The sequence below is a fragment of the Punica granatum genome, chromosome 2 (genome assembly GCF_007655135.1).
Source record: "Punica granatum isolate Tunisia-2019 chromosome 2, ASM765513v2, whole genome shotgun sequence".
Taxonomy (NCBI): Eukaryota; Viridiplantae; Streptophyta; class Magnoliopsida; order Myrtales; family Lythraceae; genus Punica; species Punica granatum.
In genome coordinates, this window is record NC_045128.1 from 4,151,251 (window position 1) to 4,170,066 (window position 18,816).

General features: G+C 36.8%; 2 protein-coding genes across 4 annotated transcripts; one reads left to right on the forward strand and one right to left on the reverse strand.

Moving 5' to 3' along the window:
- Window positions 1–218: 218 nt before the first annotated feature.
- On the reverse strand, window positions 219–4,595 carry LOC116196588 (probable protein phosphatase 2C 46). 3 transcript variants are annotated; one of them, XM_031526383.1, is made up of 6 exons: window positions 4,087–4,595; window positions 3,655–3,836; window positions 3,119–3,531; window positions 2,028–2,395; window positions 1,043–1,279; window positions 219–675 (listed from the first exon to the last, which is right to left on the reverse strand). In XM_031526383.1, exons 3-6 carry the CDS (start codon window positions 3,435–3,437, stop codon window positions 418–420), a joined length of 1,182 nt encoding a protein of 393 aa, XP_031382243.1. In that variant the 5' UTR covers window positions 3,438–3,531; window positions 3,655–3,836; window positions 4,087–4,595; the 3' UTR covers window positions 219–417. The 3 variants fall into 3 exon arrangements, with proteins under 3 accessions (XP_031382243.1, XP_031382240.1, XP_031382241.1); XM_031526380.1 differs by having other exon boundaries at window positions 3,764–3,836; window positions 4,207–4,594; XM_031526381.1 differs by having other exon boundaries at window positions 3,764–3,836; window positions 4,087–4,594.
- A 9,454-nt stretch (window positions 4,596–14,049) lies between these two features.
- LOC116197181 (translation initiation factor IF3-1, mitochondrial) lies at window positions 14,050–18,562 on the forward strand. Its single transcript, XM_031527234.1, has 8 exons — window positions 14,050–14,417; window positions 14,702–14,792; window positions 15,238–15,305; window positions 16,523–16,627; window positions 16,783–16,833; window positions 17,089–17,157; window positions 17,328–17,390; window positions 17,493–18,562. Exons 1-8 carry the CDS (start codon window positions 14,205–14,207, stop codon window positions 18,207–18,209), a joined length of 1,377 nt encoding a protein of 458 aa, XP_031383094.1. The 5' UTR covers window positions 14,050–14,204; the 3' UTR covers window positions 18,210–18,562.
- Window positions 18,563–18,816: the final 254 nt, after the last annotated feature.

Consider the following 18,816-nt stretch of genomic DNA (forward strand, 5'->3'; position numbering starts at 1 on the left):
AATGAAATTTGCACCGATGACGCAAAACCAACCATCCATCTATTGCCCATTTACATAAATGCACGCTCGATATAAGAGAATAGAAAAACAATGTCATGGTTCTCATTCTGGCAAATAAATAGCAGGTGATATAGGACGCGGATACGGACCGTTTAAAAATGACAGAAATCGAAGGTAGCAAGTCATTGGTAGTTACCTCTTGTTCAGTAGATCAGCAATAACTCTAAACTGCAAGGATCGAATTTCGTGTTAAAGAAAAATACTTTTAACAGTATACATTTAAAGAATCACAGGCCTGCTCCTGTTCGATCTACCGACAAAGCTACTCGATCAGCAACAAACACAAAATGCATTATATCATACAGCAGAAGAGAAGATTACAAACACACAGAGTCTGTCCTTAACGAAAAGGCTTTCCTACTGTGCAGACCAGTTGTTAGGTGCAAGTGACTTGGGAGGCAAGCTGATGCCACCTCCCCTGAGCGACAAATTAGTGAACTTCACGGAACTCGCTTGGCTCATCAGGTTCATATCGAGAAACACGACGATCACCGTGATATCGTCATGGAAATGCCTGCGTACCCCGCGGTCAATCTTCTTCAGGTCCGAGTACCTCATTTCTCTCTTCTTTGCCGCTTCCTGCAGGGCAGCTTTCACCAACATCCTCGCGCTTCCCTGTATTGGAAGAAACAAAGATATGTCCTCAGCAAGCCAATCAACATTGGAGATTACGTTTGGGAAATCCTCTCCCAAAGGCTCGCGGAACAACTCCAGTTTTCTATTACTAAAAGTTCTCGGAAATAAAAAGGAAAAGACGTAGTTCGGCTGACTAAATGAGAGGTGTAGATTACAATGTTTGGCGAAGTCAGATTAATGCATCTTTCTGATTTTTCTTCGATTTACAATAACAGAAAAATGTAAAAGTAACATTTTTTTCCCCTCATACCAGATAAAGCAAATAAAACCTCCAACTGTTTCTCTACTTAAACATTCTACCAGCAAAAAGTAGCACAACGGAAAGTTTCAGATGAGCATTTCTTACACTATGTGGGTGTTTTTGAACTATATCAACGGCTTCTTGGTTGCTGAGATGCTCCCATAATCCATCTGATGCAAATATGACAAAAAGATCATGTGGCTCCAGCTGGTGCACCGAAAATGACGGATCTGCACTCAGTATGGGTCTCTTGAAGGGCTCACGGAGGCGGAACTTTGCATACAGGGGCTCCTTGTTAAACTCGGCTTTCTTTAAATATACATCACCAATAGATCTTGAAACCTGCAAGATGAACATAAAATATACTCATAAGTGACAAGTCAAGGACTGAGGAATGGATATTTTCGCAATCAACAAAAAGTGTCACTCAACACGTAAAATTCATCTGGATCCATGTAATATGCCTCTCAAGTATTTGACTAAACAGAAATCAAGTCTGGTGAGCTTTGGATTTATTGAACATATTATGATCATGGCTCTTCAAGCTTACAAGCAATCCAATATTTTCAGAGCCAACTATTTCCAACGACATCGAGTTCTTAACTCTCTCAAAACGGTTTAGCTCTCTCATATATTTAACCCCGCGGCCAGTAGTGCCTCCAAGATATGTCAACAGAAATTTCAACAGACAATGCAAAACTTCTAATTTCATGACTTTGTATCCCAACAATGAAGTAGAGATCATCAGAAATAAATTCTGGCACAAACCAAGTTGCAATTTCAACCAGGCTTCGTGAATTTCCAACAACAAAATCACAATGTTGCGACACTCTGTCCACCTGACAATTTCATCAACATTGCTCAATGAAAAGCAATAACATAAAAACACAATTAACGGGCTAACATAGCATGAAAAGTAAAAATGTTGGAAGATATTGAAAGTCATCGCAAGAGGGTAACTTCTAACACAAGGTTCCTTTTAGACCGGACAATCATAAACACGCTGATTGCTGCATGTCCTGCTATAACAGTGAATGGACCAGAACCATCGTGATTGTATGAGATCTGGATGGAGAAAGATCTCATTCACCTGTATAATGCCCTTCACGCGCCAAACATTATGCTTCAAAACTACAATCTGTGAGTCATCAGGGTGCATGGCACGCAACTCCTGCCTCACGGACTCGACACTTGCATTGTGTTCTGTGGACAACTGAACAGCCGCTACCTCCCCTGTGGCCCCCACGAGTCTTCCCAAAACTGCTCGTGAGTCACCACAATTAGCAACATAAAGGGTGCCACTGCATATGACTCCAACAAGGCAACATGATCCAACGGCTGCAATTTGAGGGTTCAGCGGCCATAGTTTTGTAACAACAGACAAGAACCCATCTTCTGTTGCTTGGAATGCTTTCCGTATAACATCGACTGACATGGACTGTTGCTCTGATGCACACCCTGCAAGTGATGTATGATGTTGAGACAAAAGCTGATCAAACAAATTGTGGGCAATCACATGATGGCCAAATAAGTAATAAAGATTCCCATAGAAAGATCAACCACCCTTCACTTGTATAAGGCGGAATGCGAACAGGATATAATTCCTAGACATCATAATTTGACGTGTCATCATTCTCTGATTAATCAATCATACGGAATGGACCACCAGTTTCATCTTTATTGACATTTTTTTCTGAATTAGATGTCAAATCATGACTTGCAAATCTTTACCTTGTCACCTAACCTGAATTTTGCTTATAGTTTATTTCAACATAAAGGTTACTGCATAAATCTTCTAATGTTCAATATGTATGAGAACATTGCCCCTGCTTTAAATAAATAATTGTTTCAATATCAAGCACATTACCAAAGATTATGTCCAAAAAGCTTAAACTTTTAGATCAGATGGTATGTGTTCTATCAAAACTTTTAACGGGGCATTAAATTTTATCTCCAAATTTGCGCAGCTTTCGCACATGTATATCGCAGAAGTTTGCAAATTGATTATCATTTGAAACCTAAACTTTAGGCCCACTCTATGCAACTTCAAGTTCTCAAATGATCATAAAGGCACACCAACCGATCCATATATATATATATATATATATATATAATATATGTCTCAATGCCCTGAAAGATAGATCCAGGTTCATCCCTCACCAGGGAAATGGAGAAACTTACTCTTAAGGTGTTGAAAGAGGTGATCATTAATATACCGTGATGTCTCCGGCCCACCATGTCCATCGTAAACACCAACAAAGGTCCCGTATGGACCCGACTCGTGCACACTCAGGCTCCCCGACTCAATTTGGCTCTGGTCCTCAAGTAGGCTGTTGGCCTGAACAACGGCCATCGAGAACTCACCATTCACGTGCTGCCCCAAGTCCTTGTACCAGAGCAGCCCGTCCTGCTTACCCGTGGCATCGGAACCTTTGCGAGTGTATCCACCTGATCTCGACTGAAAGCACGCCCTCAGAAAGTTCATCAACCCCGAGATCATATGTAACTCATGTCACCAGACCACCCTCCTAGAATTACTCCACATCTCAATTTAACTCTCAATAGTCTGAATCTCCACTCTTCGCAAGTATACACTGCAGAAACAGAAAGAGCGCATAACATTAACAATTCTACAGCAACAATCAAGTAAGACTGATACTTCATAGGGGCTTATTGCATTTCCATATCACTATATTCCCAACTAATCAATCTCTCACCCGGTAATAAGTCCGCCTAGCAGCATTTTATTTCCAGGGGGCACAATCACGCGGCATGTTGCGATCCTGAAACTACCTAACAATGACTCGTTCGATTTAGATTACATACCCTGGCTCAGGAATAGGATTCCCCGATTTCTTGATGAATGTTCTGCTGCCCCCTCCTTGACGAGTTATATACACTGCACAAAACAAAGAGCCCACACGAGATCAAATTGAATCTTCACCAGACACACGTCAGGAGTGACAGAAGAATTGTAACCCACGAACAACAACAACGGCCAGCAACCGGAAAAAATCAACCGAACACACAAAGACCCAGCAAAGATTGGTCAAAGTCAGTCCTGTTTTTCTTTTCCTCGGACAGCAGCTCTGGTCAACGTGTTGGAAATCCAGAAGGTCCAAGGCTTCATAGTTGAAAAAGATTCATACCCACAAAGCCTCAAGTACAAGAAATCCCAATCAGACTTTCTTTCCAATCAATGGGCGGATAGAATGAGGAGGGCGGAGTTGGAACTATGGGAAGGAAGGAGAGAAAAAATGGGAGCTTGCCTGATAATGTTGACTGCTCAGTGGAAGCTCGACAGGGAGGAAGGATGATGGATCTCTATGTTGACTCGATCAGGCCTGGGAGAAGCAAGGAGGAAATGGTGGGGTGTTTGGAATTTTGCTCCTTTGTTTTTAGATCTCTCTCTCTCTCTCTCTCTAGTGATGGGTAGATGATGAGAGAGTTGAATGAAAGAGGAATTGATGAATTTGGGCCAAACTGAGCTCTCTCTCTCTCTCTCTCTCTTTCTCTTTCAATCTCTACGGAGGACAGAGCAGGCAAACTCCATAAAACACCAACGATGGAGAGCTCGAAGCCAGCAGGGCAATAGGTCTTGAGCTCTGGTCTGGGCTCCACAGCACTGTTTGTTGGGAGAGGAGGAGAGAGAAAGGGAGAGAGGAAGTCAATGGGACATTGGGACTGAAGCAAAGGAAACTGGGAATTTCTCCTCTCTCTCTCTCTCTCTCTCTCTTTTTTCCAACGAACAAAAAACTCTTTTTAAATATATCATTATTTTCCGTATTTGCAATTTTCTAGTATTCGTGCATCTAATATTTTTTAATAAAAATGAAGAAAATTATTTTTATGAAAAATGGAGACTATTTTTCCTTCCATGTGTTTTATTTTAATTATGAGAAGGAGCAATACATACATTTAGAATTTCTTCTTATTAGCTCTTGTCGTAGTGATAATTTCGAGAAGATATGATTAACAGTACATGCATATTGAATTTCTTCTTATCACTTTTTGGTACGATGGAGGATTCATTATGTTACTCAAAATGATCGAACGATTATAATCAAATGAGTTGTCAGTTAGACATAATTCACATAATTTCCTTTTAGCTCGAAAATTTACAAAAGTCGCAACAAAAACTCCCAAGACTTTTTTGTAATAATTTTTTATAAATGGAACATGCTTTTTATAGGAATTTCTCGTCCATAAAAGCTAAAAATAGAAGATAAAAGAGGAAGGAAAACTTGAAAGTACTAAGCCCTGTTTGGATTCGAAGTTAAAATCACCATGATTTTAACTTCAACTTTAACTCTACACTACATAACAAAACACACATTTGAAAAGTCAAACTGGTGGGTCCCATATCTTATTCAAACACACAATCTCATTATACACAATTATCTACTACATCCATTTATTTTATTTAAAGTCAAACTGGTTGGCCCACAAACCCTTGTCTTCTTCCTCAGTTAAAGTTAAAGTTAAAATTTCGTTGACTTTAACTCCGAATCCAAACGGCCCGTAAGTAATTTTGAATAAACTATACTAAGAATATTCAAGTACATATAGAAGTACGGTGAGAGATTATCCAAGTACTTTTCTCTAGTAAAACATATTTAGAATCAAGTTTTTACTTAAATTTGCAATTGCAGACATAACTCCTCCAACAAGTTAATAGATTACTAGATTAATTGCTTAAACTTACTGTGTATATTTCAAGTATATAACAATGATTTTGCATATTATGCATTTTAACATAGTATATTTCAAATACATTAGCTTATATTGCAAAATCAACAGTTATATGTTGGCAAATTTCTACTTTCCATCAACAACAACACAAGCCTTCGATCATAAAAGCATGGCGTTTTTGTTTTCCTTTGTAAAAAAGAAAGCTGACAGAAATCATCTTCTTTAATTTGCTAAGCAACATATTTTATTTTCAACGGGTAGCAAAAGTGTCAATCTTGTTCTTTCTTTTTTTTTACTCGTTCAATGAAGAAAAATAAATTGAATTGAAAAATTTTCAATAATGAATTTAGACTAGTCGTTAAACAGAAAAAAAAACTAAAATAATTATCCTTTCAACCAAAAGAAAACAGAACAGGGAAAATCAAAAGGCCAAGAAAGATTTCCAACAAAAAACAAGCCAGGAAAGTTTCAAAAAATCGACATCATTTTCATCAGAAAGAAAAAAAAAATTCCCTCGCCCATCCGTGCTTTCCCTTTCCCTTTTTCCAAAAATTAAATAAATAAACAATGATTTTTTGGCTAAAGTATAAGAAATGAAAAATAGAAAATATGTAAAATGATTGAATTCCAGGATTTCTTACATGGCAGTACGGGAAGTTCTGGGAAGCGCAGCTCATTGACATGACACGTCAGCGGGCGGGTTGCCAGCTATAATCCACTGTTTTGTCTTTGTCTGAATAATTATACGTGCCCCATTAAATGCCAAGTGCACACGTGTCAGACTTCTGACTCGACAGGATCGATGAACCGTCCTTCTGCAGGTGGCAGCATTCGTGTGCAGAAGCAGCATCGATTGGCAAAACACTATCAGCCAATCAGGATGCTGGGACGAGCCGGACGGAGGGTAGTTCCGGAATTACAGGCTGTTCAGGGGGCCAGTAGTCGACAAGTGGTGGCCTGTGATTGGCTGTCCTTATGGTGGGGATCGAACATCAGCTGTCTGCTAAGCCAAACAGCTCACGAGGAGCTTCATGGTGCCCGGACATTTCTAACTAAGATCCCGCCGACTTCTTTAATTGCAATTGGAGAAAACGGGATTTGCATTTCTTATATTGCTCCGGTCAAAATATACAAAATTATGGACCGATCGAGGGGGCTATGCGAGAATTTTTACATATTATTATACAATTTTTTTTTTATAAAATTCATTGTGCGTGCTATCTAGTCCAAAAACTTATTATTCTCTTCCCCCTGAAAAGCAAGCCCTTTAGATCAAAATATTGAATCCATCTCTTTTTGAACGAAGATGCATTCCACGGTCAGTAAACTAATCGTCCGTGAATGAATTTTATCTGCCATCGTTAACCTATTATCAATTGGAGTTACAACAACAAATGAACTGTCGGGTCCACTTATATTCAAAAGAATTGTCAAATATGGACCTACATAGATCCATAGATAGGGGAGGCATTGATCGTTTCATAAGAATAAATCCCTTGTGCAAATAGGAGGAAGAATGGCGAAAAAATATGGCATTCATGCTATTGTATGTTACATATATTTGTGAGTGCATATATAGGCGACGATCTTAAATTATTTCTCAATAAAAGTGCGAATTGTACGGATCACAAGAGTCGCCACGAATTCATTCTATGCCGACAACCTCCGTATCGAGCGGAACCGGTTACGGCCCAACATGTGATGTAACGGGCCATTCATTTGGGTGTGGATTTTATTGGGATTCACCGGTTTTTGCAACTATAAAGGGCAGCCTGTGAGGCTGTTTGCATTTGCCTTTCAATGGTGGAATAATGGTGGGTTCCATCCTATGTTGTCGACTCTCACCTTTTTGTTTATTTAATTATATGATTTATTTCGGAGTTGAAAAAATAAAAATCTCTAAGCTATGTTCTCACGTTAATATAGCTTGTTTGAATGTAAGAAAAAATGGAAGGAATCAGAGGGAGTAGAGGAGAGGCAAAGGAAAAATTGTACATCCATTTTTCTTTGTTTCCCTCAAAAAAGATGGATCAAAAGTCGCATACTGTTTTTACTGATCCGCAAGCTTAAATATCATTTTATACCATTGAAAATAAAATATGTATAAAGTACAAAAAAGTATGCTGAAACTGAAAGAGTATTAATTTATTATCATATAACAAATAAAATACTGGAATTTCAAATTTTCAAGTCTATGAAACTAAGCATGAAACTATTGGGTTAGGTCTGCATAAAGAATATAGAGAACACTATACCTAACTTTTACATCTCATGGGGGTCATTTTCACCGGAAAATAATCTTTTTGTTTTTCCTTTTGAGGTATTCTCCATGTAACTCCCCCAACCCGTTCAATGCGACTTTGTCCTACATCCAAGAAATAGGCATTGTTATAATAACAAAGATATATATATGATGATCTCATAGGACTATTTCTTCCAGGTACGGGGGAGAAGATCTTGCTTAGAGTATACTTCCTGTAAGATCGAAGTCACAAGGTGCTCCAACTTCTCAAGTTAAACATATAATTCGTTAGTTTATTGCGTGAGTTTTAGAGTCCATCTTATTTTTCAAAATAGAATAACATTATACGTAGATCTGTATATTTATAATCTATAGCTTATCCCATCTTAATTGGTTGATGGCAATACTAGTGGAATATCCATAAACGTTTGGGCTAAAAGAAGATTACATGTATACAGTAACGATCTTAATTCAAGCGGTTCGACATTTGTTTTCCTTAAGTAAAATTTTGAATTCGAGTTTTGTGGATGAATAAAATCCTTGATTGGGAGAGTTTACTTTTAAGTAAGCCGATCCGGCTCGAACTGAATAAGTTGGAACCTATTGGGATTTCAAATACCTAGATATATAACCAAAAAAAAGACGGTTATGGGTTCAAGACATAAAATCCAAAGAAAGATTCAAATGTAAAGAATCTAATCTCCCTCTATACACACATATATATTAATTCGGTACTTGTTCGACTCGCGAAATCCCTATTCCCTACTATTAATGCAATACATAGACTGTGCATTCATGTTCTATTTACTTTTTGTGGAAGAAATAAAAATTCTTCATCTTTACCGATATGTATATTAATTAATTACAATTAAAACTTCATTATAATTAATGCATATAATGATATATATGCATTAATTTTTATTACAATTTCATTATTATGCACACCTGATTTTTAAACTAAGCATTATTTTCATTTCTAAATTTTCAATATTTTTATCTATATCACTGACAGTTATTTTTTCTTTTAAAATGAATAAAACTAAAGTTAGAATATTTTTGTTTTTTCTTGAATCTATAAGTAAAAACTATTGTAAAAAGTAATCCTTTCTTATAATTATACATCTTGAAAACATATGTATCTTTCAAAAATTGGTAATTTAAACAGTAAAGTCGATGATATATCTCTCAACCTTCTTATATAATTAAGTACTATAATAATGTGTTCCGTGCCATTTAGTATTACTAAGAACACTTTGAAATTTAATTTTTAAAATAATATGTGGTTGTGCCATTTAGTATTTTCCAATATTTGTCTATATCACATACCATTGTTTTTTCGAGAAAGCAATTTTTATATTAAATTCTTCCTCTTTACTGATATTTATATTCATTAATTTTAATTTCAATTTCATTACTATGCACATTTAATTTTCAAATAAAGCATTAATTTTATTTCTAATTTTCAATAATTATCTATTTCATAGATTGTTATTTTTCCTTTTAAGATGAATAAAACAAAAATTATAATATTTTTCATGTTTTTCCCAACATGCGCAGATAAAAACTAGTGGGAAAAATAATCCTTTCTTAAAATTATACATCTTCAAAACATATATTATCTTTAAAAAATTGGTAATTTAAATAGTAAAGTCGATAATATATATGTTAATCTTCTCATGTAGTTAAGTACTAAACGATATGCATTCCATGTCATTTAGTTTTACTAAGAACATATTGAAATTTAATCCTACAACTTGGGGGTGGATTCAGGGGCTTTCTCGCCAGCCACTCACCCTCCTACTGGGATTGTCATTGGAATCCCTCAAACTGGGGAGTTAGGGGCCCCTGTTGACCACTCATCCCCTAATGGGGGTCGCCAACATAGTTTGAGTCGGCTCGCAACCCCTAATCGGAGGGTAGGTCGCTGGCGGGTGCACCCCCACCCTCTCCTTCGTTCTCAACTTCGATTATATATATATATTTGTTTTAGGATCTTCAAGTTATTCGTGCAAAATTCTTCCCAAAAAAGTCGTTACGTCATAATTTGGTCCATTTTTGATAAAATATCGACGACATGTTGTGCGGTGAAGAAAAAATCGTGTTAGTATCGTGAAATGATTTTAATTTATGCTGCAACATGAAAAATGTCAAAAAATCATGTTGTATAGTACCATTTTCCTATATAAAGGTTGTTTCTATATAATACTATGGTAAAAATCTTAAATTTACTGATAAACCAAAAAAGTCGGTAAATTTCTTTTCCATATATTGGTAGTTCTTATGTTAATCTCTATTGGCGTGAATAGTATGGCTGGCAGTGACTTACTGCATTATGTTATATTAGCAACAAAGATTCGTTACATGCAACTTTTGGTAAAATATAAATAATTTTACAAAATCCTAACTCATTGAGGAAAATCCCAAATAAAAGGAATAAAAATATGCTTATTCAAAAAGTAATCCGAAGCTTTTAGACTTTTTTTTTCCACGATGCTTTTAAAACTTAAGATAATAAAATTAAATGGCTTTACCGGGATTTAAATTGATGTTACATTGGCTATTATAATGATAAATTAAGTTTGTTTGATTTATAAAATAGGTTGTAATCATCCATAAATGATAGTCGATGAGCTCTTGAATTTGTCATGTAATGTTCAATTTGCGTTAAGATACTGCGTGGACTATGAATATGAAATCAAATATTCACTGAAATTTAGTCAAAGTACTTAAATTTAAGTAGGACCAGACTCTTTGTTTTGGAGGTTGTCTTGTTCGGGTGAGTTTTTTGTTGCATCCGCTTATAACATTGTCGCGGTCCAGCACCGACGAGTTCCTAATTCGCCGTGGAAGTACGTTTGGTCTGGGGACGGGCCTGAGAGAATTCGCATGTTTCTCTGGCTAGTGGCCAATGACCGACTCCTCACTAATGTTAATCGAGTTCAACGCAACATTGCTGCTTCCTCACTATGTGGGCTTTTTAATGCAACGACAGAATCGACTCTCCATGTTCTCCGGGATTGCCTTCCCACTCGAAATATGTGGCTTAGACTCCTCCCACAGTCGATGCTTTCGTCCTTCTTCGCGCAATCATTGTGTGATTGGCTTGTGATGAATCTTAAACCTTTGGTCCTATTTTACTTTCGGATGAACTAGGATTCTATCTTCGTAGTGGCATGCTGGCTCCTCCGGCAATGGAAGAATAAGGAGATATTCTAGGAGGACTTTAGAAGGCCGCATGATGAGTATGGGCGTATAATTCAAACATCGTGGAGTTTTGTTAGTGCAAGCAAACTAGATCAGCTTGTTTCTCCTAATTCTGTTAAACGATGGGTGCTCTTTCGCTGGGAGAAACCTGGAGAGGGCTGGCATAAATTGAACACTGATGGGCATCTCAAAGGAATCTAGGGATTGCTGGGGTAGGTGGTTTGATTCGAGACTCGAATGGAAATTGAATCGATGGTTTTATGCAAAGCGTTGGTATATCGATGTCCATGGTGGCGGAGCTGTGGGGGGATGAAATTTGGACTAGAATTGGCATGATCTTTGGGCTGTCGAAGACTGATTCTCGAGGTTAATTCAGCTTGTGCTCAAGATCTAATCACTGCCCAGGCACTCGGTGCCCAGTCACTAAGGAAACTACTATCCGATATCTATAGCTTGCTCGCTCGGAGTTGGGAAGTGTTGATCAAACTCGCGTATCGTGAAGGAAATTTTTGTGCAAACTGACTGTCTCGGAGAGCTGTTAATCATCCGTTAGGAGTCCATTTTCTCTAGTCGATCCCTTATTATCTTGCTCCTATTCCATTAGGAGATATTCCAGGGCTTCTTTACCCCGCTTTTGTAATCTTCAATTTCTTTTGTATCTCACCTTATTAAATATAGGTAGAAGAATAATGTCTTAATAAATTAGTGTATTACATATATGATATAAATTTATATTCCACCCTATTAGATAGGGATATAAGAGTAAATGTCTTAATAAATAAGTATATTATATTGAAATTGAATAATATAAATTATTATTGTAATTAAATATATCTATATATAGTTGTGATAAACCTTATTAACTAGGGATAGAAGAGTAATATCTTAATAAATTAGTATATTATAATGAAATTGAATAATATTAATTATTATTATTATTGAATAATATTAATTATTATTGTAGTTAAAGAAAATGTATCTAAAAGAAATATTAAAGAAGAATTCTAATTAATAAATATACATAATTTTAAAAAAATTAATTTTATTATTAAACTTACTTAATTAATTTTAATAATCATTATTAGCCATTTAGCCTTATGGAAGTTATTAAATAAATCTCTCGCCGAAGTTATTAATCATTTGATCTAAAATTATTTAAATTCACAAAACTTAATATATGAAACATGAGAGAAAATGACAAATGCAAAGTTATTAAATAAATCTTTCATCGAAATGGTTAGTCATTCGATCTAAAATTATTTAAATTCACAAAACTTAATACATGAAACATGAGTGAGAAAATGACAAATGCGAATAAATGTTAATGTTTTATAGACTCTATGATTATTAATTTTTTATTAACTAAAGTTAGGAATTTTGCATTTTTGGATTTTATAATTATTTCAAATAAGTTGAATTGATAATTATGATCATATCTATGGAATAATTTACATGAAATATTTATTGCGTGGGTGTGAAATTTATTTTATTAAAAGTTTATATAGTATAAAAAATAATTATATATATATATATATTAATATAAACTATAAATCAACATAGATTACTATCTTAATACGTAGTATGTCATAATAAATTTTCTTCATAAAATTCATGCAATGCACGTGTTCAATGGCCTAGTATATATTATCGTAAACATTGTAGTAAACAATGAAAACTAGTCCATAGCAATGAGAGGGAGATTAGTGATCTTTTCCAAACTCTCAACAATATTCTTTTTCTAGTTTTTTCATTATTAAAATATTATTATTATTTATTTACATTTTCTATATTTCTTTCGGATTTTAATCCCACATCTTATTTCCAGAAGTCCAATCAGTTATGACGAATAAAGTTCGACTCGAGTTAGGTCAGTCCATATATAATAGTAACTGTATCGAAAAAGCTTCAAATGCCTATTATCAAAAGAACATTTGACTTTGAAGCGTTGCATTTTCTTTATAAGTGATTTATTTGCTCTCTGTCTTTTTTTTTTGCAAGTATGCTTTTGTTGGATTTTTTTTGTTTTATATTTTGTTTGTTCATAATAATGTCCCTTGTAATTATATACTTTCACTAGCATTAGAAAGTACGTCTTAATAAAGGAGTTTAGAGGCCCAAACTTGTTCAATAGAAAGAAATCATAAATTAATTATTATTACACTTGAAATATTAAAAATAATAAAAAATATTTTTTGATAGAACTTACTTCTAATTTTGGAACTTTGAAGTCCACAGATTGAAAATTCTTGATGCCAGACAGATTAATAAATCTAATTGGTCTTTTTCTCTAGGATTAAAGGCGTGACGCACGAGGTGACGCTGAGGCTTAACTTCTTTTGTTTTTTTCTCCCCACTAATTTATACATGTGGATTTTTTTTTCTATCTCTAATCCTTTAAAAAATTAAACAGGCTATAGTCACCACACGGATAGAAAAAGGTATCTATAATTTTATATATTTAATACCCGATTAAAAAAACTTATAAATCAACATTGAAATGGAGATATACTTTCTTTACAAATGAAGTACACTAAAAGATACTCATCGAAAAAAAGAAGTATACTAAAAGATTATAAACTGTCCTTTTCGCAATCTTTTTAATAAAACGAGGTATTTTTTGAGTGCATATATTTTTAAATCGATTTGAACAAGAAATCAAAACTCTTATCTTTTACGTTAATTTTAGCTAAGGACAATTCACACAACACACATATGCAGTAGTAGTTTCCGAACAAGTATAACGACATCGAGTTTATCATCCGTTTTGATGATTCGGGACTAGAGAATTACGGACGTTCAAGCTGAAAACATTATGTGATGACGGTCTATTACGACCAAGCAGTGAGTCGACTTCACCGTCTTTCGGATATGGATCCACTGACGAAATGGGCTCTGGCCCAATCCTCTCTTTGGGCCCACCAACTCCTAAGTCCAGCCCATTTACGAGTACTGCTTTCACCATGCGGGGTCTTGCTCGCTGGACAAGACACAGCTGCAAGCAGTCTCACGGATGTCGGCCTAAGGCATTTGTCCGACGACGCCGAATCTCCGTCCACCGCTGCAACCGTGCGAAGCCCACTTCTCTGAGGCGTGCATGCCGGAAATTTGACTCCAGTTGACAGCGGAAAGATGGTCTTCTGGCGTCGGATCAGCCAGTCGCAGCTGACACGAGTTTCGCAGCGCATCGAGCAATGCTGCCTTCAAGCTTCTCGCAGCTCCTTACGCCATTACACTGCTCCAGTTACTTTGATCGATGTAAAGGAAAGCCCTTTAACGGTGATTCGTAGGAGAGACAACCCCGGATTTTGCAGCAATGTGAGGTTTTTCGCTGCGCCAGTTCAGGTGAATTGCAACACACCATGGTCGTTATTAATCTTCATTTCTCAAGATGATTTGGGGAAGCAAAAAAGTTTCCCACTTCTCCCTTTCCATTTAGTAGGGAAAGTGGAAGCCCGGGAAATTGTCTTCCTCGGAAGTGGAAAAACAAGATTTAGTACTTTGTCTGCGCAAGTCTTTATTTACGGGTGCTTGTGGGTTTTCTTTTTAAATTTAGCGGTTTTAGTTTTTGCGAAGTGAATTCAGTTGATTTTTGATGTTTTTGGGTTAAATTGGTGATATAATCTTAGGCCAAGCCGAAGGAGGAAGAGAGGGAGCCGAGCTGCCGTCGTTTGAATGAGCAAATTAAAGCTAGGGAAGTTCGGGTCGTGACCGATGAAGGTATAGTCTATGAAACTTATTCGAGATGTATATCTTTCGTATACTGGTTTGCTATTCAGTTTAGGTGTTCTTCCAAGTACCACAGTTCAAATTTTCTCGAAAATATGAAATTGTTTTGTATTGATCTATGGAAGTATGAGTTATGTTCTGCTCTCAGAAGTCAATAGAGCGAGTACCCAGTTAAATTTTGTTGAAAATCTGTAGTTTGTATTGCTACATGTATGGAAGTATGAATTATGTTCTGCTTTTGGAAGTCCATAGAGCGAGTTTCTATATTTAGAACTGGGTTCAGATTAGGATGGGGTCGTGAATACCAGATGAGAGAATGACATTTGCAGTGCCGCATCTATCCATCACTGGCAGACTCAGGATGGTCTCTTTATGATTCAAGAATGAGCACCGAAATGTTTGATTTCAAGTTTTACTAACATGAGTTGATATGCAGGGCATTACGTTGTCCCGCTTTATCAAGCATTGCAGGAAGCAAGAGCACGCAAGCTTGATTTGGTCGAGGTACATGTTTACTTCAAGCCTTACACTCAAGTCTGAATAACCGTTTATTTCTTAGAAAGTTTAACTGCTTAGTAAATAGTGAAGGGTATGTCTTACTGAGACGGGAGAGTTAAAATCTTATCTTCCTGGAGCTGGCAGCATTTGCCCTTCTTCCAAATTGAGTGATCTACTATCAGCCATGATTATTTCCGGCAGATGAAAGAGGCTTTGCAATGTCTCCTTTTTCCATCAATCCTGAGCTCCATATTTTGTTCTGAATTAAAATGTAGAAATCGTACGAGTAATTTACTACTTATTCTAAGATGCAGAAGGAATCTTAATAAATTGAAGTGTCATTTCCAATTTCAGTGTCTAAGCTGAGTTAGCCCCTACCTAGAAATTACAAGTCTCATTAACTACCATGAATTTTAAATTAAATATGATTAATGCATTTGTTATGTCTACTGTCTTATGTACAGAATGCATCGACTTTCATGCTCTCCTTTCTGAAGGCTAACTCAGTTGGGGAAATCTGTATTTTCTGTACATAGCTTAGATAAAGTTGCGTGTGAAAGCTGCGTTCAAACTTGAGAATCGTCAAATCTTCTAAGGGAACTAATTAGCTTGAAAGCTCAGGGATACAAGTGCCACCTATGTTGAATTGAGTAAGTTTTGAAAGCATAAACTGACTAATGTCTTTAAAAAAGAAAAAAAGAAAAAAGAAGAAATCATGAAGAAGAAGATATATGCTGTTAACTTGATAGGAAAAAGTTTAATGAATCAATCTGACCTGGAACTTACAAGGTGAAATAGATTACCGCTTAATTAATTTAAGATGATTTCACAAAGTTTTTGCAAATAGAATTGATAAATATATTCATCTCCTCAATTTATGTAACGAAACATATTAATCTTCTTTTACTAATGACAATCTAGTGCGATACGCAGGTGAAGTGGGTAGTTTTTCTTTTATTTACTGTCGAATTCTGAGATTTCCTGATTTATTTTTGTGAAGTGAGTGGGGGATAAATGTTATAAGCAAATTTCTTGAGCAACAATGCCCGTACTAAAAGTAAGTAAAAGGAAAAATAGAAGGTAAATTGGACCGAGAGACAGCTGTGGTGGGCTTAACATCAGTATTTCATTTAGCTCCACTGTTCTTGTCCTTTATCTGTTTGAACTTGGATCCTTTGATGTATTTGATGATTTTTGTTTCGTTTACTTGCTGTGCTTGGCAGGTTCAAAGAAGTGCTAATCCTCCTGTTGTTAAGATAATGGATTACCATATGGAGAGGTACAAACAACAACTGCAAGAAAAGGAGCGTGCTAAAGCCAAGGGAAAGGTGGTCTAATTCCTTAATATACGATCTCAGTGCTTCTTTGGCTGATGGTCGCCTTATATGCATAACCTTTGCATGTATTTCAGGCACGCTCCTTTTCTGCCATTTTATGTATTTCATTTATGTGCTATGTTTATGTTAAACCTTTGTTTATGCAGACGACTGTCAAATCAGGGACTTGCAAAGAAATTCGGTTTACTGTAAAGGCTGTAAGTCAGTTTCACTTAACACTCCTATTTTGTTCCCCTGATATCTGTTTTACATCGTTCTTATTTTTAGAAACCGACGCACTCGCTGCAAACTATTTTGCCCTTGATACTACTTATACAGATAAGAATGTTTCCAGTCATTTCTAAGACGATGTCCCATTCCAAGGAATGATCAGTTATAGAGCAAGTTTGTATTTCTAATACCGAGGAAGACTAATTATTCATTTCTTTCTGTTACGATTTTCCTGTTAACAGGAAGCAAAAGACCTGGCTGTTAAGGCAGATGGGATTAAAAGACTGATGGACCGTGGCTACCGTGTGAAGGTACCTCCCATCTTATTTCTGGGACTGTTTTTAGTTTTCACATAATGACAGTTTTGAGTGAATATGATTGCAATTTTTCCTGTGATGCCTAGTCCAAATTTGGATGGTCCGACAAAGTTTTTGTAATATGAATTTTGATCTCCATCATAAAATGCCTCTCCTCCTAACAGTGCATGGCGACTGGTACCGAAGATCAGGACTTGGGAAGCTTGCTAGCTCGAGTTTTTACTTTGGTATGAGCTATCGCTAGTAGTTGATATTCTTCTTCTCTTCTGGGCTTTCTTTTCGAAGTATCTTATTTATGGGTCTGACCTTCTGTTAGCAATTTTTCGCAGATTGAAGACGTGTCTCATGTTGAAAGTGGACCTAGGGTGGAGAAAAGGCAGGCTTACGTTGTTGTAAGGCACATAAAATTTGGTACTAAGAAAGGACGTGGGAAGAAGAAGGTTGACGTAAATGCTGAGATAGAGCGGCAGCAAGTGGCGCTGGCATCAGGTGATAGCAGTTCTATCCCGGAAGAAGAGGACTTCCATGTATCGGGATCTGAGGAAACCGAGGAAGAGAATTTCCACGGTGAAGAAAAGCCTGGAAAAGTTGGGATTGCCTGGTCTATGGATAAAGGCAATGACGATTCCAGCAAAATGTTCAATCCGGGATCAAACAGTAATCGTGGCGTTTCCTCAAACTTTCAGAGGCCTGCTCAAGCACAAGCGCACACAGCTCCAGCACAGAAAGTAACAGAGAATCGATACGCCAGGAAGACAGAACAAGGTAGGAGGTTTCCACCGCATAACTCTGTTGACAACAGTAACTGGGGTAGGGGTTCGAGAGACACTTTCAGGTCTGACCAGCGTGATAGGACACGGATGCCCTCGGATATTCCGAGGCAAGAACGTTCTTATCCTAATTTCTCGAGGAATTCAGGGGCTCCTCCTGGTGAGGTCCAGAAGCCACGAGTACAGAGGCCTGAAGGTCCCAGCCCCCAGGACGCTGGCCAGAGTTTTGGAATCTTCAGCAATCCGAGAAGTAATGCTTCGAACAATCAGCAGTAGCTCCAGCAGTCTGTGGGAACACGACAAGCTTTTGTGAGCTTTAAGCCATGGCGTTAAACTACACAAACATAAGAAATTCTCGTGACCGTGTTATAGGCGAGACTATTCAGGCCGAGTCATTATTTCGTGTTCGATGAATGTATCTGAGCAAAGCATGTTGTAGAAGAGAGAGGGTGCTGCATTTTTTTACCGGCGAGAGTCAATGACATTCTTTATTGTGTTGTTCTTGTCTGCAGCAGCAGATAATTCACTGATGCTGTAATGACATCCTTCTCGATCTGATGATAATAAGCCGAGTGTGATCCGTTAACGAGGATAGTTATTATGGATTTTGCCGCATTTATACAACCAATTTCGATCATATTATATGAATGCAGAATGTGGAAAACAGTTTGGTGTCTCGACTTCCAGAATTCATTTCTTCGGAATCGTGCAAGTTAAACGAAGCATAAACATCAAGGCTATAGCCATAACTTATCCTACTTGTAGTCTTGTAAGATAAATCGAACGACAATCTACTTGTGGGTTCCAACCAATTGAGAACATATCGAGGCACGCATCTCTAAAGGGAACGAACTACTGCCCGTCGACTGTTAGCTTTCACTAT

What these genes read in the sequence shown, in the direction of transcription:
- LOC116196588 (XM_031526383.1), bottom strand. Translation starts at nt 3,437, where the DNA reads ATGATCTCGGGGTTGATGAACTTTCTGAGGGCGTGCTTTCAGTCGAGA. An exon ending in GCGTGAAGGGCATTATACAG is followed by an intron (nt 1,280 to 2,027) that starts GTGAATGAGATC and finishes TTCATCTTGCAG; the next exon opens with GTTTCAAGATCTATTGGTGA. An exon ending in TTCAAAAACACCCACATAGT is followed by an intron (nt 676 to 1,042) that starts GTAAGAAATGCT and finishes CTTCCAATACAG; the next exon opens with GGAAGCGCGAGGATGTTGGT.
- LOC116197181 (XM_031527234.1), top strand. Translation starts at nt 14,205, where the DNA reads ATGGTCTTCTGGCGTCGGATCAGCCAGTCGCAGCTGACACGAGTTTCG. An exon ending in TTTTCGCTGCGCCAGTTCAG is followed by an intron (nt 14,418 to 14,701) that starts GTGAATTGCAAC and finishes ATATAATCTTAG; the next exon opens with GCCAAGCCGAAGGAGGAAGA. An exon ending in TAGCTCGAGTTTTTACTTTG is followed by an intron (nt 17,391 to 17,492) that starts GTATGAGCTATC and finishes AATTTTTCGCAG; the next exon opens with ATTGAAGACGTGTCTCATGT.